This window comes from Lepisma saccharinum, chromosome 19 (genome assembly GCF_977018435.1).
Source record: "Lepisma saccharinum chromosome 19, izLepSacc3.1, whole genome shotgun sequence".
NCBI lineage: Eukaryota > Metazoa > Arthropoda > Insecta > Zygentoma > Lepismatidae > Lepisma > Lepisma saccharinum.
The window spans coordinates 5,788,847-5,814,739 of record NC_139247.1 but is presented as its reverse complement, the minus strand read 5'-3'; the positions used below and the strand labels follow the sequence as shown (position 1 = coordinate 5,814,739).

At 37.2% G+C, this 25,893-nt stretch overlaps 1 protein-coding gene across 2 annotated transcripts in view; it reads right to left on the bottom strand.

Moving 5' to 3' along the window:
* LOC146002796 (uncharacterized) overlaps window positions 1-25,893 on the bottom strand; it is a 50,283-nt gene that overhangs the window by 6,925 nt on the left and 17,465 nt on the right. For both annotated transcript variants that reach the window (XM_083140743.1, XM_083140742.1), the window contains exons 2-3: window positions 7,941-8,102; window positions 4,223-4,350 (exon numbers count right to left, since the gene is read on the bottom strand). In XM_083140743.1, the coding sequence (XP_082996869.1) occupies window positions 4,223-4,350; window positions 7,941-8,102 (290 nt within the window). The remainder of the gene's footprint in view (window positions 1-4,222; window positions 4,351-7,940; window positions 8,103-25,893) is intronic.

The following is a 25,893-nucleotide window of genomic DNA, read 5'->3' as shown; positions in this document are numbered from 1 at the left end:
TTTATTTATTTCTATTACTTATAATTTATATTTTATTTTAATAATAATATGATTAATAATAATAAATATAAAATAATAGTAATAATAGATGACCATTTCATGGAACATTTTGTGCCTGTTCAGTAACTCAGCCTTCTTTAGTCTGGGATTCCGTATTATGGAAAACATTCCTGCAAGCTATTTATTACAGGTAAACCTATAAGATTTGGTTACAAAGCCTGCCCAGTGCTTGAAAACCTTCCGTGGATACCTCTTTCGTTTTGATATCTATCAACACAAGAGGATATGAAGATTTCACTGACATTGAGAACAAATTTAGAAAGACTGCAGCTCCTCTCATCCATATGCTACATGAATTTCCCGAAACAAAAATTCTTCCAGTTTGAATTTGGATGGATATCACTCAAAACTATATGACATCATTTTGTGTTGCACCTAAGGGAGCTTGGCAGCCCATTACAACAGAAAGGAAGGTTTTAAAAGATGTGTGGTATGCTGGTGGTCCATCAGTAGTGTTCACATTGGACATATGAAATATGTGGTTGGACTTCACGTTCCACATTTTATGCATTTCTATGACAAGGGCCTCCCCGATGGCATAGTGGTAATATCGTCGCCTTGTAATCAAGGGGTCCTGGGTTCGATACACGGTGGAGGTACATGGCACATTGGTTTCGATCTAACTTTAAATTGTATGTCCAGTCCCGATTAGCTATTCTGTGCATAAAGTGGACTTAAAAATTAAATTCAACTCAATACAAAGTATCTGTGACAAGTGAATATTCAAGAATGATAAACAATATGTGAATATAGAGTAATCATTATGTACTAAATAGATACCTGAGCGCCTTTAGCTCAGAAAATGTGAGATTAATGTACAATCGATCTATAATATTTGTATTATTTTAACAAATAATCAAATTTTGAAAGTAATTTTAAGGTTAATTCAAAAAATTCCAAGTTTCAATAATAAATCAATTTGTAGGGGTGAATGCGTAGCATTACCATATGGTAACGAGGCATAATTTGAAAAGGGAGAATGAAAATTTTCAAAAACTGATTCCAAATCACTTATTAGTACATAACAACAGATATTAAACTCAAAACAAGAAAAAAATTGACAAAAAATAATTCATGCATTTGAGGGTTAATTATGAAAAGTATTTCCCATTGAATGAAAAATCATTTTCACAATATTGAGGCCAGTGCACAAAAAGTTGGAAGTTTAGTCCATAAATACCTGTTAGGTTATGGGAGAAAAGAAACAAGTTCACATATGTTCTCTCTGCAGCAGCTGCTGAGCACTGCTGCCAGCTCCACTCTTTTGGAGCCAGATCTGGCAATTTCACGCACTCGTTGGGCTGTGAACTGTGGCACCTGCCCCTGCCCCACTATGATGTCATCACTAGCTTGGACCCACAAAGACCAACTTTTGCCATAATTATATAATTTGCAGGGTTTGTTATATTGGCTGCATCACCCTTCCCCCTTTACCTCTTTGGCTGTATTTTTATAGTGCCGCAGCTGATGTGAAAATTACATAATATTGTTATCTGGGATTCCTTTATTTCAAATTTCATGCAAGCATTAGTGAATTATTGAGATGGGTGATGCCATCACATCTATATGGTGCATACTAAGAATAAATTGTCATCACTTTGAAGTTAAAGGTAAACCCTCTTGACACCAAAATTGCCCTACGAGGCACTTTATGACACCATCGTTAATCTACCTCTTTGAAAGTCAACTTTAGCTATATTTAAGGTGAAATTTAACCCGCACCCACCCTCTGCCAAATCATGCAAGCATCCTTCAATGTTTTGTTCTTAGTAATTATTTGACTGAAAGCATATCCTTGTAATTACTTATATTAGTTTATTGGCACTTATTAGGAAAAGGCATATTTCGAAAAGCAGTTTAATATTACTATAACTCTACAATACATGAATTAAATTAATGAGGAATGTACTGTGTAGATCTGATTGCTTTTTTGGAAACCATCACTTAATGGAAGAGCCACTTCGCAAATCCTGCTTCTTAGAGAGTTGTTTCCATCATGTAAGGTGAAACAGCTAGGATATCATATTACTTGATATTGTTTTACTTTAACCCAAGAGACAACAGCCCGGGGGGGGGGGGGGGAGGGCAGGAACTACTTACCAACTGCTGGCCTCCTTCCAATCTGTCAAAGTTGTTAGCCCCCCCCCCCCCAAGGATACTTGAACCTGTGTGTGTTAATATGCAACAAAAATTAAATTAAATAATGGCAATGATGATATGTGTCATGTCATATGGTGATGGAGTCATTCAATATTATAAATGTAATTTTATATGAATAGCAGCTTGCATGATTATTTAATGCCCTTCATTTGGAAGTGATCTCAACTCCTTGACTGTGACCTGAGTGGGTATGGAAACACAACAATTTACATCTCACAAAAACTGATAAATATCATAGGAACAGCAATGAAGAATCCTAAAAATTGTATCCTAAATGCCAGAAAAATATACATGTTACTGGCAGGTGAAGCTGCGAATGCTAGCTGACACACAATTTTAACGGAAAAAGTTTTGTGAATTTTGGAGGATACACTGACTCAGGTAATGTTCAGAGAGACATATTTTGAATGCTACTTGAGCCTTGAAGTTAGTCATTAATATTTAATAAAGTTTAACTTGATTCCAGTTATATTTGGGGAGGGGCAGGGGTGAAGGCATCCTGAATTTCATGTGTATATTTCCCAACTTTTCTTTTAACGAATTGTGAAAACTTCATCCTTTTCTCAATTCTGGAGTTTCTTGAAAAGAAGTTTTATCAAGGATAATAGAAACGTTTATTATGAAGCTAATTCTTTTCCCTTTACGTGGATTTTTTTTCTCAGAAAGGATCAATAACAAGCATGCAATTTCTTTTCCAGAAGAATGGAACACATGCCAGGCACTTACATCCTTGCATTGTCTAAGTGGGGCCCGATAATGTAAATTTTTTAAAAATCAATTTTCATCATCTTCTTCTACTTGATAAATGAAAGATATTCTTTTCAAGCATAGGCCTATAGCCTAATACACACTGAGCAAAACGAGTTATAATCTGTAACTGGACCATTCGTAGTTTCCAAGATATAAAATTATATTTAAAAAACTTGAGGAAATTAAACTTCCCAAGAGAAACACTCTCGGCATTGCAGCCTACACTCAGATGTCACAGCCAGAATTAAGAGTTAAGGCATTCTGAAATATGACAACATATGTAGTTTCCGCATGGCAATAATTTTTAAAAATATTGTGTATATGTAAACTTCTCTCCTGAGATTTCAGTCCATGTATGGGAGCATGGCCACCCATGATTGTGAGGAAATCAGGAAGCTAGTTATGAATCAGTCTCTGAAACCTAAATAATGACTGGAGCTTCCGTTGTGCTGACCACACATCAGTTTGTAAGTGGTTGGATGATCATCAATCTCTGCTGAGGCATTGTGGGACTGAGACTGGCAGTCGGTAGCCAGACCTAGGTCCTCAAAACGTGATGTGCCATGGGTTATGTTATGCTTTATTGTAAGTATTGTGTCCCACAATTTTGTTTGACTCTAAATACACAAACAGGAAGCCCTTCGTATGTCCAGCAAACCAGCTACATTGGTGAAACTATAAGAACACACAAGTGCAAGAGTGGAACAGAGTGTATCATAGTTGGCTTATGTTTACACTACTGATTCAGTCATACACTGAATTCAGAACATTAGTTGTGAGCACTGTTGTGACAGTTCTTCCAACATTTGGAGCAATGAAGTTTACAAGCACATAATTAAAATTTGTACCCACTTTTTGGGCACCTTTGTATATATGTTTACACAGAAACACACAATAAAATCAGCAAATGTTACCTGAAAAAGTTTCATGAACAGGACACAGTTCGTGTAAAAATATTTCATTCTGAATTTGAATCAACCTTATATTAGATTTAGAATTTATAAAAACAAGGTAATTATAGAAAAAATACCAAATTTTACTTCAGAGATTACAAAAACATTCTATTTAAATATTTGTTAATATTTTTACACATGTGCCGCAGACAAAGTGAATTTTCACTTTTCAATAATTTCAGTATGTAGAATCATGGTGTATTTAAAAGGAAGTACTCACAATTGAACCACTGACAACATTTCATTACCTCAAAATGGATGCCATACTCATAATATCCTCTCTGAAATATATTACATACCCTGATGCTTCTTTTTGGGAATCTGAGTTATTTTCAAGCCTGGAATTAGAATCAACAACTGCAGAGCCATTTTCTTCAGACTGATCAGAATCATTGTCATCACTTGAAGTTCCACTCACCCCACTGACCTGAACAACAAAATAAAATAAATCACACACAAACACACACACACACACACACACACACACAACATGGTTTTATTCATTGATATTAAAATTATGGGCATGTCAACACTCAAAGACTATTTACACCTGTCAGGAAATATAGAAATAGGTCCCTTAAGGGCATGTGGAACAGTTTCCATGGGGCTCTTCACAAGCTCTTCCCTACGTGCCAGTGTTGCCAATTTAGGTCTCTTGGAGTAAGATCTATCTCTTCACGCATTCATTTGGCTGTCAACTGGGGTACCCACTCCCGTGCCCCACTCTGATGTCACCACTGGTTTTAGCCCACATAGACCAACTTTTGCCATGATTATACATTTTTCATGTGACATAATATTGTTATTTGGGGCTGTTCATTGCCAAACTTTCCTGCTAGAGGCTCCACCCCTGTTGTGTCCCTAAAGAATTTCGTTCGTCATCTGGTTAATCTAAGCTTTGCATTGGAGAGCGATAGGATGACTATTCAAACGTTATTTTCAACGAAGGTAAGAATATCTCGTGTAAATCGATAACAAAAATGTGTTTAGCAAACTTTTAAGATTTTTCTGAAAATTACATTCTCCTGAACCTAAGAATTAATATGTCAAAGAGCAATGGCAGGGTAGCTCAGATGAGCCAAATATAGTATGTTTATACACAAAGAGCACTAAACTTGACATACTTTTGGTTAATACAGAAATTTAGATTCTTACACCACATTTTTATGTTCCCCTTGTTGCAACTTGTGAATATGAGTAATTCAATGGAGGGAGTACAAATTGGAGAAACTCACCAAATTACAAAGAAAAAAAATTAAGTGAGTAAGCACATGATATTTATTATTATACACTATGCCTTATCCGATAACTTAACACTAACATATGTTTTCTTTGTATTAAAGCAGACATTTTCCCCCTTTATTTTTGTCCTTTTGTTTCGGTTTACAACAATTTTAAAATTGTAATTCCTGGAAATAAGAAAGCCCTAGAGGATCCATGACAAGAAACCGTATATAAAATATTTTTTTGTAATAACTTTTCTTCTCGATAAATGTGTATGTATACAATATTTACTAACCATGAGGAAAAGTATATCACATAAAAAAAAGCATTAGTTATTAATAGCAACTATAAAAATAAAAGTACAGTCATGTAGAAGAATAAAGCACTTAAATTGTAAAAATTGCAAGTGACGTAAACAAGTGCTGTGCCAATTTTAAGGCTAAAAAAGCCTTCAATATCTTTTCTGTTGTTGACGATCATCTTAAAATTCTTAGTTTTAGAGAACTGATTATTTATCTATCATGTTCCGAAATAATTTCAGAGGTTAAGATGAAATTAAACTTGCAATTTAATGTAATGGCAGCACGTTCACAATCAAATTTCCTATGTATTTAAATGGGAGAGCAATTGTCCATCAAAAGGCTGAGAACACAATAGGGGTGCTGCCACCTACAATAGTTTGCTTTGACCAGGCCCATTGGCTGCGTTGTGCCACCTCTTCTTATCTTCCCAGCTACTTTTTTAATAGCACAGTGTTTGATGTGAATTGGCATAATATTGTTATTAGGGAATACTTTTTTCAATTTCATATGACCATCAGTGGATTATTGAGATGGGTGATGCAGCCAGATCTAGATGGTGAAAACTAAAAATAAATTGTCATCAATTTAGAGTTAACAGTAATAGCAGCGTCCCCACACCCTTTGACAACTAACATTACACTAGAAGGCACTTTATTCAACCATCGTAAATCTAGCTCCTTTAAGGTAATTTTAACTCCATTTAAGGTAAAATATAGCTCTTTTATGTGTATCAGGTTCGGCAACACTACCAGGATTGCCATAGGAGGCAAGGTGAAATGCATGGGAGCATTATTTGATTTGATCTCTTGGGATTATCAAACTTCAAATAGAATAGAAATTATATATCAATGAAAGAGGACAGTTTGAGGCTGCATTTGACCAGCAGAAAAGTCAACACTTCCATTTGATCAGCCGTTACTTAATGTTGAAGTTCATTTCCCATAAGGAATACATGGGATTCCAAAAATTCATATTCATCATATTTTTCAAACATCATGTCTAGCTTATTAATGAACATAAAAAAATGTTTCCACTTGCAACATGGGGAGAAATTCATACTCTTGCATATACCCAGGTTTTTTTTTGAGAACCAAACTTTTACACAAGAAAAAGAATTGTTTGTTGACCAGTCTCTACCTATTAACTGCCAGCCTCACTACCACCAGAAGTGGGACGTCATCCAACCAGTTTCGACAAATCACGCCATTGTGTAGGTTTTCAATGACTGGGTTACATTATTTATTCAAAGCTCCCCAATTTCCTGATTATGGTGGGTGGGCACCGGCCTCTAGAGACAGGCCAAAATTTCAGGAAAGGTTGTTACACTTGCTCCCTCCATTCGTCTCCTAACCAAAAGTGTACATTTTAGACCACGTAGCCACCATGTGGTACTTCACAAATCAATTAGTACATCTAATACTGTCAAAGATTACCCAGATAATAATGACTACAGCTATACTATTTCTGATGACTTACATCTCCTTGCCCACGTTAAAAACTGAGGCTGTAAAGGGGCGCTCAGAACATGTGATGACAGCAACATTGCAGCCAGTGAGGTGACTATCTAGAAGTGAGGTTGACTTTTGAGTGTCCTATGCAGAAGTAACCTCTTACGCCCCTGTAACACTGTAAATGTCAGGTGTTTTCATTCCCACATTGTTCTTTGGGTTTTGAATTCAGCTTCTGATTTTCTGTGGCAATTTGTGAATAGCCTTGGATGTTGTGCTTTGAAGGAATGTTTGCAAATAGATTTCCAGTGTATGGAGTAAGGACTATATTCTTCTCTTGGGTCTTATGTGTCCGTTTCTTGAAGTGTCCAGTGCTTTGTGTGTTTGTGGTTCCTGTTGTGCATCACTCTCTCGTGTTACAATGATGATGGCAACCGAGTATTCATTCGGCCTATATCGTATCCCAGCTGTGGAGCAGGGCCATGCATAGGAGCAGAGGAGGAGGAGGGAAATTGAGTGGTGAAAGTGCAGTGTTGCCAACCAAATGGTCCTGATTGTATATGTATGCACGTACGGTCCAGCTTTAGTCCGTATGCTAAATGTACGGCATGTCAAAATTTGCACTTGCTGTTGCTGTTTTATCCCTAATATTTCCCTAAGAAATTCTTAAACCAAGCATGCGGATCTGGAGACAAAAGTACGGTCCATTTGCCATGTGCGTATGGTATTATCCTTTTCAAAAATTTGCAATGTTGCCGAGCGAAGCAGGAACAGCAGGTAACTTCAGTCGCCCATTACACAATCCCGTTTGTCTCACTGTCCATTGGTGGAACCGTCTCGCATCACTACTTGCACAGACTTGTTCTCATTCACCTGGTCTACAGTTAGCTGGTACAGGGTTTTGAAGCTGTGTGTAGGCTAGAAGGTGCTCTGTATCATCATTGATGATCACTGAATGAAACGATGTAGGCAGTATTGTTGTTTGTTACAATGGGCATTCAAGGCTGTACTAACTCAAATCATAACAAATTAGCAATATTTACCTGTTCTCCCTCCTTTTGATTGAATTTCACCCTCTTTATAGCAGTCTCATCTTCCATCATCACATCAGCATTAACACAGCTTTGGCGGAAATTGTGAAAGATGCCAATCTCTGCCAAACACTGGATGCACACAATATCTGATGAGTCAAGTGGATTTGTTGCCTAAAAAAAATGGAAGGTAAAAAGATTTATATTATATTTGGAATTGTGCAATTAAATATTAAAAATACTGGAAAAATATACATTTTTAATGTGTTTATACATATATACCTGCACATGTTGTCAGGAATAATGAAAACATGATCATGAAAGTTTTGTCAAAATTGTAAAAGTTACTTGATACAATCTTTAACACAATCCACAATACTGCAAGTGCATCTGGGGTACATATTGCTTGTATTGTAGATTTTTCTTGTACTTTACAATTCTTGCAAGCAAATGAACACAATTCTCAATGTAACATTTTGGGAGAACACATGCTCCCTTCATTAGACATTTAATCTTGGAAATAAATACGTCAAATAGTATTACTTAATTTAACCACTTACGTGAGTGAGTATGGAGTCTTTTTAGGACAATGTTTTGGAGGTCAAACTGCCCCCTTCATCAGGTTCGTGGATGTTTCTAGGCACAGAGCACAGTGCCATGTAAAAGAAGTGTTGAATGAGGATTCGGTTAAGGTTAAAAACACTTACAAAAACTCTCTCATATTCCAACTTAAAAAATCTCAACATGTTAAAAACTTCGTAAAAACAATCCACACTTTACATTAAAATCACTAAAAAAGGATCCCAAGTGGCCATTATGAGCCCAGGCTAGTTATGAGGCCTACACTAGTCCTAAAAATACTCCATACTCACTCACGTAAGTAGTTAAATTAATTAATACTATTTAACGTATTTATTTCCTTTAATAGTGAGTAATATGCACAAATCTACAATAGGTTACATTTATTCTTGTTAAATACATTTAAATGCCATACATTTAAATGTGTGGGAGGCGCTGTTCACTGCAGAAAAACACTGCATGAAAATAAATAATGATAATGCCAATATAAACTCAGTATGGAGTTCTATTTTTCAGAAATTGAGTGAGCTGCTACCCTTGAAATTTAGTCCTAGAAAAGGGATCAAGAATTGTTGCAGAGATGAGGAATATTTTGAATTGCCTGATGATATTTGGGATCGAGATTAAAATTTGATAAAGTCTTCATTCAATAACATAATTCACATTAAAGTGCTCTTTTCATAGTTGTTGTTTCAACAATTTCAATTATTGACAGGATTCACTGTATTACTGCTTCTCCTTATTTTTGTTAAATTGACTACATTGTTGTAATGGTAACATTAACAACCAAAAGCTTCTTGTTTCAGTTCCAGGCTGAATATTGTTTTCTATTTGTATGTCTTTTCAACAATTTTGTCTAATAATCATCATACATCCTCATTGTCAGCACTGACCTAAAGAAAGAAACAAGCAAGAAAAAGATATTTATTGACACATCTACTAGAACAGCCATGTCAAACTCGTTGCCTGCAGGCTGCATGCGGCCCCAAGCACATCTTAATGTCTTGACCCTACATACAATTCATGCATGCAATATTATTTTTACATTTGTACACGTAGCTATCCCCGATTCGACCAAACTTCCCCAGATTGACCTATTTTTCCTACACTGATGTCCACTAAGCAAGTTTATTGACAGTTTAGTTTTGTGAAGTACAAGAATATCTTGCTGGTTGGGGGAAGGAAGCATGCATAATTTCTGCTGCCAATGAGTCAGTTCCTGGAGGAAGATTTTCACATGACAATGTTCCTTCCTAAGCCTTTTGGTACTAATAAAGTAAGAAAATAGCCATAAAACTCAAATGTATATTTTTTTCAGGACAAATGGGTGATTGTGAAGTGATTAGTGAAAAGGGTGGAAATTTTGTGCCCTGATAAGTGAATTCATTCAGAAATATTTCCTTCTCACAAAATACACAGAGTCCTGCAACACCAGGGGTCGGGTTCAAATCCCAGCCTGGGCATGGGTGTTCTTTGTGTGTGTCCCTTCATCAATTTCAGGATATTATCACTCATCCTCATCGTCGCTATTAGCTAAAAGTGACAGAAAAGCTATGCTAAATAACAAAAAGCAAAACATTTCTTTAAAAAGATCACAAATACAGCTTATGAGAGGATTAATGACATAGCAGGCGATATCAACGAAAAATTGAATGCGAAAATTGTTGGTTTTGTTGCTTTTTCGCTTGCAATACATGAAAGTACAGACGTCTGTGGGGTATCTCACTATCAGTATTTATTAGAGTGGATGCAATTCTCATTTCAATGTGGCAGAAGAACTGCTGGACATGATTTCTCTGCATAAAACAACATAATATATTTATGGATGCCATTTCGCAACGTACATTATTCCTTTATCTCAGTTAGTAATATACAGTGGTCAGAAGTAGCGAGCTACTTGTAGCGTCGCTACTGTAGCTAGCTACAAAATTTGTAGCTGTAGCTGTAGCGACGCTACATTTTGAAAATTGTAGTTGTAGCGGTAGCAAACGAAAATTTCGCTACAGCTACATTTTTCTCAGCATTTTGAGGTGAATTTTGAATGTGGCAACAGCGTCAGAAAAAATCGACAATAACCCTTAATTTTGCAGGAGGTTCATAAAGACAGTTTATTACATGGAGGTACAGATTATCTAGATTGTAGATTATAGATATCTGTGTAATTTAATTAATTAGTAGCTGAATAATTCAGATATCCAGATAACTAACTGACATATATGAATATATTCCTGCTAACAGCTACGTATTTTTAGCTGCATCGCTATTTTGGGGAGAAACATGCCTCGTTTGCTGCACCACTGGAAAAAAGTGGCTCGTTTGTGTCACCCCCGGAACAAATCCTGTTGATATCCATGGTGTAAGAGACACCAAAATGTCATTAATTGCTGTGTAAGACACAACTTGCAGTGCAAAAATGAGAGATGGATTTTCCACTGCACTGACAAGGAAATAGTGCCAGCAATAAATGGCTCAGTACGGTGACAGCATTGATCGTCGTCAGTATATAGGATCTCACCAGCAGGAAATTATTGTTACAAGAATCATAGAATTTCTGGAATTACAATTATTTTCGCGATAGTATTTGTTCTAAAATTTTAAAATTACAATACGTTTAGAACAGTCAGGTTTACACGACAGTTTCCTCAATAATTTTATCATATTGCAAAAAGTATGTACGAGTTATTGACTTTCCTACAGAAACGACAATTTTCTTTAGTTAATACGTATACATAGTTTTCAAATTTATGTATTTCTCCTACTTTTGCGTCCCTTTTCTGTAACTTTTGCTAATCATGACATCATCATCACCCCTTGCCATTTCCTGCCTCTGGCTGGGTCAACATATAAGTCAAGCCTCTCCATTTTTTCAGGTCTTCCACCACTCCTCTCTTTGAATGGTGTTACAATCTTGTCCTCTTCTCCTAACACTCTCTGCTATCTGCTCTTTCCACCAACATCTTGGTCTCCCCTTTTGCCTTATTCCCATTCCTTGTATATGGTAAGCTCTTACTGGTAGTCTTTCTGCATCCATCCTCTTCATGTGTCCGAACCATCTCATCTGTGCCTGATCTATCCTGTCTTGACGCTTCACCACACTCACTGTCTGTCGGATCTCCTCATTCCTTATTCTATCCCTTCTAGTCTTCCTCAAAATACTCCTTAAAAATTTAATCTCCACTGCCTGCATCTTTTTTTTGTCTCTCTCTGTCATTGTCCAAGTCTCTGCTCCATACGCAATTATTGGCACATAGTATGTGTTATATATTACCTTCTTGCATTTCATAGGTACATCCCTGTTCCATATTAATCTTTGAATGCTTTGATATAGTCCACCACCCATTTGTCCTCTTCTGTTTACCTCCTCATATATTCTTCCACTTCTGTCAATCATGACAATGAGGATGAATGGTTTATTTAATTATTCTCTTATCTATAGTCACTTTCTACCTCTTTCGGCTAATTGTGAGAACGAGGAAGAATGATGAGCAGTGAGGGGAATGGAGGAGCAGGAGGATCCCATCCTCCCAACTTGGCATCTTTCCTAGTTTTTGTTTTGAGTCCATTTTATGCATAGATAAGCTGATCGAGACTGGATCCTAACCACTATGTGCCTCCCCTGGGAATCGAATCTGAGGCCCTTTTGTAGTCAAAGGGCTTCAGGTACTTTTCATTCAAAATGCTGTCTTCATATCAGTCTATAAAAAATGAAATATTTATTCTCAAGAAAAATATGTTGATGTGAACATACGTAAACACGTAATCCTACCAAATTTGATTTGCGTATAGTTGTAATCATTAATTTGGGTAACACTCTAATTGCAATATTCATACATCAAATATGAATTGATATGCCACTTGCATAGGTATGGTATTCTCAAAACTATAGTAAAAATAAGTAACTGAAGTAACACTGCTATCAAAATTATTGAATGACTGGAATCATGATAAAAAAATAACAGAATCTATTTACCAGTAGTAGGAGATTTTTAATACCCATATGGTTGTTTTTATTTTTTTATGCAGAAGTAGCGCAAAAAGTAGCAATCAGGAGTAGCATAGCGAGCTACTTTTTGGTAAATGTAGCTGTAGCTGTAGCGAAGCTACATTTTGGAAGAGTAGCTGTAGCTGTACGAAGCTACTTTTAAAATGTAGCGTTCTGATCACTGGTAATATATATATATATATATATATAATTCATAATTTCAGTCATTTCTCAACTTGTCAGGAATGTCAGCGGTTAATCTGTGAACCTGATTTAAGACAATACTTCCCCAAAGTAAAAATACAACTTGATGAATATCAAAAGAGGTATCAAGACTTCAAAGAGTGTGAAGGGCAATTTTCTTTTTCACTGCTCTGCTCCTTTTATTAATGCTGTAAGTCTTGACCTTCAAATGGAACTTATTGAATTACAATGTAACTCGAACTGAAATAAAAATATAATGAAGTGTGTGTTCCTATATTTTTCTCATATCTCCCACAGCAGCATTCTCAGATAAGTCATTTTTGCTGCTGCAATTTTGGTGATTTGGGCAGCACTTCCTTGGTGAACTGTTGTTCTCCATTATAAAGGTTAATAAAACAGCCAAAAGATCAAGAATAACTCAAACATTGATTGATTGAGTTAGTGTTTAAAGTCCACTTTATGCACAGTATGGCTAATCGGTACTGGACCTACTGTTGAAAGTGGGATCTGAACCACTATGTGCCTCCACCGGGAATCGAACCCGGGACTCAGAAACAATTGTTGTTTGCCCTAAACGTTTCTTGCTCAGAAAGAAATAATGCACATATTAAAAAGGTAGTTTCTAAAAAAATTTTGCCATCTCCGGGAAACGAAACTAGAACTATCTACAGAATGTTTCTTGCCGAAATGTTTCCACAATTGCAACCAATTTATACATGCAAAATAATATCACAGACTACGAACAAATATTTCAGTTTCATTTTATTTCAATAAAACCAATAAGGATTATAATTTTAAATATTTTACTACAATTACAAACACACTGACAAACTAATGTAATAATTCAGTTCTCCGAGATGACATTTTATTGCTCTATGGGTGGATCAGTTATAACTCGCCAATTAGCCTATTAATAAATTGTGATCAACCTCCCTCATTTCTTATCTCCTGGAAACTGAAACATCTGATATCTCTTACTCGATGCCTAAAATTGAGCAATCACCCTCCACGTACTATATGTTTGTTCTTAGGTTAGGCAGGTCAGGTTTAGGGCTCTTACTACTAAAATAATATTCCTAAATGCTTCCAACACCTGACCATGTCATATTTGGACTCTAGCATGAAACTGCATTTAAGCTTCACCTACAAAACCAGTAGTACTCCACACATGAGACAATCATAAAAAAAGAATTGTTGCCTCCTGAGAAGTGACAATGCTAAAGAAAAACTTTTTAAATCATAAATTTATCCAGATTATAATACATAATGAACCTGTTAATAGTGCTAATTAGTTTCTCCCAGCTTCTACAGTACATCCACAATCATTTTAAGCATTCCAAAACTATGGTTCTCAACCTTCAATACATTAATTAATGAATATACCCTACAAATTAAATATTAATACATTATCACAAAGAGATGGAGTTGGCTTGGGACCATGTTTATTAAATATAAAATTAGTTGTCAACCACTGGATCAACTGAAATAATGTTCTTCTCTCAGGCCAACACTATTAAACTGATTTCATAATTGCTGATTCTCATGAGTATGTTGGATTTTGAACACCAAAAAGTTCCAATGAATCACTATATTTCCACTACAACATTATGTTAATGAAAACTGACGTGCAAACTACAAGGAAACATTTAGGAACCTCTTGCAGCCCAGTGGCACAATGCTATATGCATGGGGAACTTTGCCTTGCAGCCCAGTATAATTGATGTTAGAAAAACCCATGGTTGAAAAAACACTGTTCAAACTACTTCCTAATACTCCTAGCAGATATACACTTCACTCCTTTTCACCTTTCCCCCCATCTGGCACTTGTTCAAAACACTAAATAATAATAATATTAAAGCTTGACATACTTAAGACACTCCAGGTTGGAAACCAGCAAGTTTAAACGATTTGCTGAAATCAACCACATTATCATTTAACTTGAAATCATTAATTGCTTAAGTTTAAATTAGAAAGGAATTGTTTAAAATTTGACATATTTTATTGGTTCTAGTCATGCAATTAACAATAATTGATAATCAGTGAACTTAAAGGTAAGATTTTTTCAGTATTCAATAAAATGTAATGAAATATTCACAACAATAGCATCAACAGAATACACTTTGACTACAAGAATCGAGGTAACAATTTAGTTCACAAGTTTGCCAATAAGGAACCAATATGTCACAATTTCTGTAGAAACTACAAAAACAGTACTGTTGACCAAAATCAACGTAATGGGTCATAAAGAAGTCAAAATTTGTTTATTATTATAAAATGCTTTAAATTTCATTTAACTGTCATATACACTTGTACATTCGATTTGCCTTGCATGGACAACATGCGCTCTTAAGAGTACTTTTACCTTATTTAGAGTTCATTTTCTCATGAGATCATTGAATTATCAATTTACAAAATTGCAATACCTGCAAGGTCCAAAATCCCACTTAAAATAACTTTACTATTAGTTTTCCCGCTAAATCTTTAATTTGCTTTAACACTCAAGACCTTTTCAATCAGGCCGTATGTTATCAGCTCAAACCAATTTGACTCTAAATTGATCAAGTCACGACCCCTGGTTCATCAAAACATGCACGTACAACCTTGGTGACAATGAAGTTCGACCAGAAAGGAATACGTGATTAAATGCACAGAGGCATAGGTGGTGGAATGGGTGACTCACAGAAGTGACGCATGTGTGTAAGGGGAGGCGTGTGAGCAGGCAAGAATCGTGATCCCAGCATGTTGCACCCAAGGTCACGTAAAGAACGAAAACGGGGAACTACACGCGTGACATTGAACTTCGACCAGGCACCAGACCCATACGGAAAATTCCAGATAGTGGCGCATTCGACGGAAGCATGTCGTCACGGACACGATAAGGGAGTCCGCCATATATAAGCTCGTGCTGTGCACCGAGGAACAGCAGTGCATCATCACCATGGCCAGGGGCAAACCTATTGACAACACCGTGAGGAGAAGAGTGGTGGAGTTGCAACGGGATGGACTCAGCAAACGGGAAATAGGGCGCCAACTGAACTTACCCAAGTCAACCGTCCACTGCATCATCAAACACCACCAAAATACGGGTACTACATCGCCAGGTAAGGCCCCCGGTCAAAAACGCCTGCTGAGCGTGCGTGACCTACGGATATTTAGGCGCTATATCCAGACCAACAATCATGTTTCTGTGGCCCAATTACGACTGTGGACTCGAGAACGCTTTCACATTGAAGTGTCAACCAGAACCATTCGCCGTTACATACAGCGATGCGGTTACCGAGTGTACAAGGCGAAACGTAAACCCTTCCTTTCCATGTTGAACAAAGGCAATCGACTACGGTGGGCACGAATGTACCGGGGATGGACATTTCGGCTGTGGAACAGGGTTTTGTGGACGGACGAATCCATTTTCAATGTTGTGGATGGGAAAATACGGAAAACAGTCATTTGTCGGAAGGAGGAACAGAATGAAGCAAAATGTTATGCACGTCGAGTACAGAAACCTGCGTCAGTGATGGTATGGGGATGCATGACGGCATCTGGGGTTGGCCCACTACACGTCTGTGAGAGCATTGTGAATGCACACGCCTATACACGCATACTGGAGTGGCATCTTCCCACAGTGCGAAGGCACCTGTTCCACAGGTGGCGTCTCATCTTTCAACACGACAATGCCAGGCCTCATACAGCGCGGCTGACAAGAGAATGGTTGACTCGCCATCACGTGCGAACTCTGCCATGGCCACCATCGAGTCCTGACCTCTCGCTCATTGAGAATGTGCGGCGTGTTCTTAAGCGACGTGTGCAACACAGGGGACCCACGACAGTGGCTGCTCTTATCGCCTGCCTGCAGGAGGAATGGCACCACATCGATGTGGAATACCTTGAACGACTTGTCTGCAACATGCCCCGACGCATTGCCACAGTTATTCGCCGACGGGCGGCGTCACACCATGGTAAACAGGATCCCCTCTAACAGTGGTCGAACTTCAATGTCACGTGTAGATGGACGAAAATGTTTTATTTTGTGTGGACACCATACATTGCTGCGTTGCAGCGGAAATTTATGTTTTCCTTTGTTCCATGTAGCCTGAATAAAATATGTTCAGCATATGCATGTGTTCTCCTTCTTTCACAACGCACTCCTATATTTGTGACTGGTCGAACTTCATTGTCACTAAGGTTGTAAAAATATTGTCTTAAACCAGTCATTCCTCTTCAAAGTCAAATCTCTTCTTGAATCATCAAATGTTCAGTTTCTTATTCAAGCCTAACATTTACAAATTAATCTGATTTGTTGTAATTTGTATTGCCTTCCATTCATTTCTTACAATTTTTGCCTTCAATGTAGTAAACAGTTCAATATTTCTTAAGAGGTATTCATTCAGTTCAGTATCAATCAAATGAGAAAAAAATCACAAAAAACCTTCCTTAATGTTTTGATTCATAGACACACAACCAACCTTCACAACTACTATCTGTGACAAAAATATTGAGCCATCTGCTTATGTGCTTGTAAAATTGTACTCCATGGGAGGAAAGAAGCCAAATATAGATAATTGGAAAGCCAGAAGGCTCTACTTTTAGACAAAAGCAACACAAGGTAATTTTAACTCTGTCTCTTCTTTATTCAGACAAAAATATTCGTAAAGTGTAGTTTTTTGTGTGTGTTTTTTTATGCAAGTCTCATTCAATTGTGCGTAGCTTGTAGTAAACCAGTCGTAAAAATATGAAATTTCTTGTGATTGAAGCTTGTTTATGTGGAAATATCTCAGCCAGATATAATGTTGCTATCATTTGTGAAACAGCGACAATTAATGTTTAATAGCAGTGTTGCAATCTCGGTGATGGACAGCCCAATAGCGATGCAAAGCATATCCAAATGATGAGCATGGAATAAAAATCAAATTTCCATGTCTCATCTTTTCATATTCTGCGAATTGAAAACAACAAACAGAATTGTTTTTCTTGGAAACCAGCTCTTGAGTTTTCTTCTTGTTGCTAGGATGAAGTGTGCATTATTGCCACACACAGTGGGCAGCCTTTGTTCAACCAGCAGCAACCAGCATACTACCATATGACTACTAACAGTAGTCATTCATTTTTTATGGTAGTATGGGTACACCGTTCTTTTAGAATTTTCTTTTAGCCTACATGACACTTTTAACGTCATGTAATTTTAAATTCTATATCCCAATACCCCTTTTTTTTTTTTTTTTTACCTAATCCTGGATTTATATTTACATATATGACGAAGTATTTTATATACTGAAAAGAAATACCTGAAGAAGTGAAGCGTAGGTTCGCGAAATGTCGTCTGCAAGGAGTTTTATGACCATTATACTCACTGACGCAAGTTTTTTATACTTTTTATACTGTGAATATATTTAGTGAGTAAACGTACAAATTTTTAAAAAGGAACCTTTTGTCAAAAAGCCAGCCTTTTTCCAACAACTGTACTTGCAATTTGTTCTCTGTGATTTACAGGCTAAATTAAATCTTAATGTCTGATAAAGAAGCTAACTATCTTGTTAAGTATAGAGAACATTCAGATTAAATCAACACATGACAGTGGGGATGTGTCACATTGAAGTTACAAGTGTCATGGGCCCCTTCAGTCTGTAAACAAGCATCCACCACGCATGCACAAACAAGACCGAGGTAACATGATGTAAACCATTGAAGGAGCTTTCAGACTGAAGTCACAAATGACAAGCGACACAGTCTCCTTCATTATAAAGCAAAACATTCATCATGCAAGTCCAGAACAACAGAACGAAACGGCACGATGCAAGCCATTGAGAAAACAGTGTAGTCCGAGCAGCATGCAAGTGACGTGTAGCTCATTGTCACACTTTAATTCAAAAGGTTGAATGGATTACTGAGGGTCTGCTTCCACAAGACATATGTCACTTTTTGCTTCGATCTGAAAGTTCCCTGAGAAAACAGTACAGGCCAAGTGACAAGTGACACTTGCAGCTTATGTTGATTCAGTTCGAAAGGTTGCATTTCCAAGAGCCACGTGTCACTTCCATCTCAAAGCTCCATGCAACAGATATACACAGATTCACGTAATACGTACACTTTTGCAAATGTGTTGTGAACAGTAAAGATTTTTAATTGTTCCGAAACATCGAATATTTTGATATTAACATTTGTTTCATATCTTATGACTGACATAAACATTTAAATTGAGACACAACATACAAGTTGTTTTAAGTCCATTTCATGGTCAGATGTACTCACCAGGACTACACATTTAGTTTTAACCCTAGCTTACCTGTGCCGTACAACAAAATTATATACCCAGGAGGGGCGGTCTCACAGGCCCACTTTTTCTATCATTAAAATTCAAGAAACCATTTTATTATTGAATCACTGCTTATTTTGCTGATTATATATGTGCAGTTATTTATTAATTATAATAATTACAAAAATTACTATAATTAATAAAAATAACAAATTACTGCATGAGTGTGTCACATATATTTCATCATTCACTAAAACTCACAAAATCCATAATATTTTTCATTAATGCTTTATTGTTTGTAGAAGTGCAGTTGTTTATTAAATATAAAAATTACCATCATTAGCAACCAATTGTAGACTGTCACTGACATGAGATGCATTCAAATATGGCACCTGAAAAGCCCACCAAGTGCATGAGCAAAAGTAATACTGAAATATTGGAAACATTCAGAGAACAATGTAATTTAATTTCAAAGAGTTGAAAAATCTAAAAAAAATAGATGTGGTGGGCCTGCAAGCCCTCCCCCTCTTGGTAGACTAGGGTTAAAATTGTATCTGAACCACTATGTAATTATGTGTCCATTGGGATTGGCCAATATTTGTCTCTTTGCTGCTACATCATGTAATTTTTTTTAACTAGTTGTAATATATGTCCACTACAAACCTGTGCCAACAATGTTTCACATGTTGTAGAAAGCACATTAAAATTATACAAGTTCAATTTATGTGCTTTTCAAAGTAATGACAACAGAACGAAGGCACTTTGTAATTTTGGAGATAGTGACCATTCTCAATGTAAATAATATGGAATTCTCTCTCTTTTGTTTGGTGGCATGAAGCAACAAAAGAGAATATACCTCATAATTTCTAGATATAAGACAGACCAGTCTTTCATTTGTTTACATGGATTTGTAATGATGGTCAGCCCAAAACTTTGCACAGAAATCTGAGAACATATCAGGGTAAACTGATAAACAGGGTAATCCACAGGTGTTGTCCCCAGAGTTGCTTGGAAAGCTGAACACAGCCCTAAAGCTAGATCACTGTGTCATGAGCATGCGCTGAGCAAGCCAAGGTTGGACCAATCAATGTTTCCCTCGTGATAAACAATGAGCAATAAGATTTTTTGTTTCAATATTTTACAATAGAAACACAAAATGTAATGAAATAATGCACTCTAGAACACAACGCAAGGAAGTTTAGTAAATCACTTTATGGATTGGTATATGGTTTTGTAACAAGCAGCTATAACAACTTGGAAGATAATTCTAACACCACTAAACCTGCCTCCACAACTTGCTCATGCATGCATCAAACTGCTTAAAGAAACGATTTAACTTGAATAACCTCTTTACATGATTATTCCTACTATTTGATCTATACCCAAGTAGGTTAGGCAGGTCATGTTTGGTGATGTTAAGAGTTAGCATACATATACAAGCTGCTATACTAGTCGCTCGTAGTTACTGCAGTTCCTTTTCCACAGGCTATGGTAAACATTCTTGTTCTGGTGTTTAACCCTAGAAAGCTAATGTGGAAAATCAGTAATGGTAAAGCTAAGGCATAGTCATTTTGATGACCATATTCTTTTGATTAATAGGAAGAGTTTTGTTGGCAATTAAAATTGGCTAACAACATAATTTGTTTCTGATAGTATTAGTAACAGACAAAAAGTTTTGACATGATTTAACATTCATAGTTACATTTGAAACAGCAATTTGTTTGGTATTCTACAATTATTGCTTTGGAACAAAGTCTGAAAAACATTTTTGTCATCCTCCTTTCCTTTCATGGTCATTGCAGGTTATTAGGAAGTTTGATAGATGAATACTGTGCCATGAGTTGTCTAAAGCAGCAAAACTACATTTTATAGTTTTGTTTTACATAACACAATTGTTTCTTCCTTGTTGAAACAAAAAATAGATGTGGCAAAATTTCTTACGTTAAAGCTAATGCTTTGTTAGAACGACTACGCAGATAAAAAAAATATCAAATAATTTGTCAACTGGACAGCAATTCAACCCACAGTATCACTCCCTCCACATTTCAAGACAAATTGGAGGTACTGAGAGTGTTAAGCGTATCATGTGATACGAAAGGGTCGGGAATATTTTTTTGTATTTACACATCGTCAATTGGATGAAACCTTAGCTTTCTAGGGTTAAATTTGCAATAACAGTTCATTATATAGGAGACACATTTCTTCATTTTTACAGAAGAAACTACTTACAGAAATGAGTTTCTCTAAGGTTTCCAACATTCGTCGAGGTATTTTATTTCATCGTGGAACCTATTTGACCGGGAAATCATGTATTTTTCAAGAGAAATATCTCACCGATGCACAAGTGCCATTGTTTTCGATACGTGAACCGGATGCTACTTACGTTTGATGACATAACCCCCAGTCAGTGTTTCCAACCCTTTTTTTTTTTAACTATGATTGCTTAACCAAACCTAACCTTATTGGAAATGGTTCGTGGGGCTATCCGTCAGCTACCCATGCATAATGTACAATTTGCACACGTGACGAACATGATAGTAGGTATTTTTCGGTGAAGAAGGTTGGAAACACTGCATATGTACAATGCTAGGCAACCTCTGCCCGCTATATTGTGTGTTACGGAAGGGAAAAAAGGAATAACAAAAACTACTCTCTATGTGAAAAATTGTGTTAGTTTTCATGTAAAAAGCATAATGGCACCTTGAACTATGTTCCACAATACACAATTGGTAAGTACGAACCAGGGCTGTTTCAGTCTAATGGGAGATTGGTTGACCGTAGTTAGTCTGTTTTTCGACGCTGCCTCACGAACTGGCTGAAGTCAAATCCGTGTCGATATTCATGAATTTTCTATTTTAGTAAAATGTATTTCGAGAATGGGAGTAAAATACATATAATATTTAATAATAGTAACAGAAATGTACAAGATAACCAAAAACGTTCTTGCCGTTTTTGACGTCCCGCTCACAGAGAGGAAACAAAATGACGCACGTGCCTGCCAAGCAATCGGGAGTTAGTCTGACCATCAACTGTCAGTAATACAGGCATGTTGCGCACACACAGCAGTCATAGCTCGTCCAGTGTCGAAGAGAAATGGAGGTATCGAAGCAGCTTGTTCGTGTGTGTTTGTTGTATGACTTTAAAGTGGGCCTGTCAGCTGCCGTATCAAGTCGCCGCATTTGCCAGGCATTTGGGGAGAATGCCGTGAACGAACGCACTGACAGGCATTGGTTCAAGAAATTCCGTTTGGGAGATGTGATCCTTTCGGAAGAACCTCACAGTGGACGACCACATGTGTTGGATGACGAGGACCTGAAAGCAGCCATCGAGGAGGACAGTGGTCTTAACGTGTGATGAACTTGCAGAAAGGTTCCATGTTTCCCTTGAAACAGTCAGACTGCACCTGCATGGGATACGGAAGTCATACAAGTTAAGCAAGTGGGTACCCCACACATTGTCGGCAGCCAACAAGGCACAACGAGTGACAGCCTGTTTGTCCTTGCTCACTCGGCACCTGAACACACCCATATTTGATCGCTTGCTCACTGGTGACGAAAAGTGGGTCTTCTATGACACTCCCAAGAGTACCAGACATTGGATGTCGCCACGTGACCCTGTTCCTCACACCTCAAGACCACCTCTGCACCCACGAAAGGATATGCTCTCTGTATGGTGGAATTGTCGGCAAGTGGTGCATTACGAGCTCCTTCCACCTAGCCAGACCATCACTGCAGACCTCTACTCTCAGCAGTTCCAAAGGGTGCACCGTGCATTGCGGCAGAAGGAGCCAGCATTGGTGAATCGCAAGGGTGTGGTGTTCCTGCATGACAATGCCAAGCCACATGTGGCAAAGAGGACCCGGGAGACCCTTCAGCAAATTGGCTGGGAGACCCTGTGCCATCCACCATATTCACCGGACCTTGCACCAACAGCACCACCTGTTTTATTCCCTTGACAACGACCTCCGTGGGAGATCCCTCGCAAATGAGGGAGACCTGCGGAACGCACTCACGGACTTCTTTGCATCCAAGTCCGCTGAGTTTTATCACCAGGGTATTGTGCAGCTGCAGGAACATTGGCACAAAGTGTTGGATGCTGATGGAGATTACTTCAAAACCTAAAGGTACGTACCGTCCACTATATTGTTCTTTGTTTAACACTGCTCTGGAACGGCAAGAACTTTTTTGGTTATCTTATAAGTATACTATACATTCTTCAATCACCCAATGTTTAGTTTCTAATTTGGATAAGTAGCTTCATCCGGCCGTCGGCCGATCTGTTACCATAAATTTTGAAATTGTGTCGTCTGATACTTGTTAAGTACTTGTAAGATACTGATGGTAAGTTTTGCCTAACGTAGTTAATGTGAACGTAATTATCATAACATTGTATGAAATCACTGCATCAAATCACAGCATTTTTGAAAAGAAAAATACTGCCAACCGAATTCCGTTCATTTCATATATCAGTACAGACTTGTTTTCAGTATCGAAAACGAACTTTGTAATTAATTGTGAACCATTTGTTGTTTAAAGATAATAATATTATGAACTGTTCAGTATCGTCGTTTTGTAAGGGCCAAGTTCCATGTGTATAAGTTAATCTGCGATGTTATGTTTTCTACAAGCAATTAATTTTCATTCCCTCTCGTGTTTGCTTGCTTGAGTAGATTACGGGGGTCAGGTTTGGTTTTCTTACTTTTATAATTATACACACACGACGAAATAAGATAATTAAACCTAATGTACCTAAACTACTTAAAATGAATAAACATTAACAGTGTATGCTTAAGGAGGCATTAGTACTTTCAATGCTTTTTTTTTTATGTACATATAATGCTTAAGGATCACTTGAGGTAAATGCAACTTTGTATTGAAAACAGCATATTTTGAGTTACTACTTTCACCAAGTGGTCAACCTCATTTTTGTGATATTCACCTAAATTCAAGATTCCTCACAGTGTGGTAATTTTATTTAATATAACATTCACATTCTCTTGTAAGATTTTGATTTCATTTGATTTTGTTAGGTTCCATGTCTCTGTCTCAAAAAATAAATCATCTATACATTTCTATACCATGTGATATAACTGCTCTCTCTAAAAAGTGGTAATAATGGTAACAGTTTCATACATCGGAGACACATTTCTTCAATTCTACACACGAAACTACTTACGGAAATGAGTTTCCCCAAGGTTTACAACGTTCGCCAAGGTATTTTCTTTCATCGTGGAATATATTTGACCGGGAAATCATGTATTTTTCAAGAGAAACATTTCACTGACACACAATTGCCTATGCTTTCATTTGCTTGCCCAAACCGGATGCTGCATACGTTTCATGACGTAAGCCCCTGTTAGTGTTTCAAGCCTTTTTTTTTTACTATGCTTGCGTAACGTAACCAAATCTAACCTAACCTTATCGGAAGTGGTCCGTAGGGCTATCCGTGAATGGTTTGTGGGGCTATCCGTGTATGGTTCATGGTGCTATCCGTGTATGGTTCGTAGGGCTATCCTTGTATGGTTCGTGGGGCTATCAGTCAGCTACCCAGGGTATCCGTCAGCTGCCCGTGCATAATGTACAATTTGCACAAGTGATGAACACGATAGTAGGTAATTTTTGGTGAAGGATGCTGGAAACACTGCATGCCCACTATGGTAGTCAAGATTTGCCCACCATATTCTGTGTTATGGAAGAGAGAAAAGGAGTCAAAGAAATTAGACTATGTGAACAATTGTTTGTTTGTTTCTTGTTGGTTTCTTTTTTCGTGTAAAAAGCATAATGGCACCTTGAACTATGTTCCACAATACACAATTGGTAAGTACGAACCATGCAAAACACAAAATATCCGATTTTAATGTGTCTCTGATTTATGAAACTGGTACCAATAATAATAATCATTTTTAATTTGTGTTAATGCATCTGTACTTAATAAAAAAAAATGGTGAAAATAACTTGTTCTGCTAGTCTCAACACCTCATGAATGTAGTTGCACATTTTGTTTTCTTTTGAGAATAATTAGCTACTGAAAATCATGGTCCCCATTGTGTGACTTTTTTTATTAGAAGTTATACAAGAGAATGAAAAGGTGCTTACAGTACTGCAAACAACTGTGAGAATAAATTTGCAGTTCGGAGAAACCTTTCTGTAAAAAAAAAAAAAACACTTAAGAGTGTGATCATTTCCACAATTTATCTATATGGTATGCCCAAATGAAAAGGATACCTTTGCTGTAGTGGTGTTGTATCTAATCGAAGAAGGTAAATATGTTTGCCAATAGATGGCACGATGTTTGTCCCAGTTTGCAGGTGTAGTGAACGGCTTTGCCTGCTGTTTCCTCAGTTGGCGAGAGTTGTTTTGCGTGGATGGGTGCATTATGGATTCCTCCAGATCAGCGCATAGAGCTGTAATCCAATTTCTTTGCACAGAAGGAGAGCATGCTTCACAAATTTATCACAGGATGAAGGACGTTTACGGAGAGCAGTGTCTCGCACATTGCACCATATTCCGTTGGTGTCAGCATTACGAGGGTCACTATTTATATTTTGAGCCTAACAATGAAAAAACAGGAATTTGGCATTGAAAACTGCTTTATTGTTTTTCGAAGTATTCTCCTTTATGGTCAATACACTTTTGCATTCGTTCGAACCATTTGTCAAAGCAGTTTTTCCAATCTTCTTGAGATACCTCCATAATATGGTTTTTGAACGCATCAACGGCGTCTTCCGCCGACGAAAATCGTTGTCTACACAATTTATTCTTGACATTCGGCTTCGGCAACAAGAAGAAGTCATTGGGTGCCAAATCAGGACTGTACGGTGGATGACCCATCAATTCGATTTTTTGACTGTTCATAAAGTCGCTTGTTAGACGAGATGTGTGACAGCTGGCATTGTCTTGATGAAGAATGATCCGACGGCGTTTGTTTGTTTTCCGTATTTGACCGAAGAC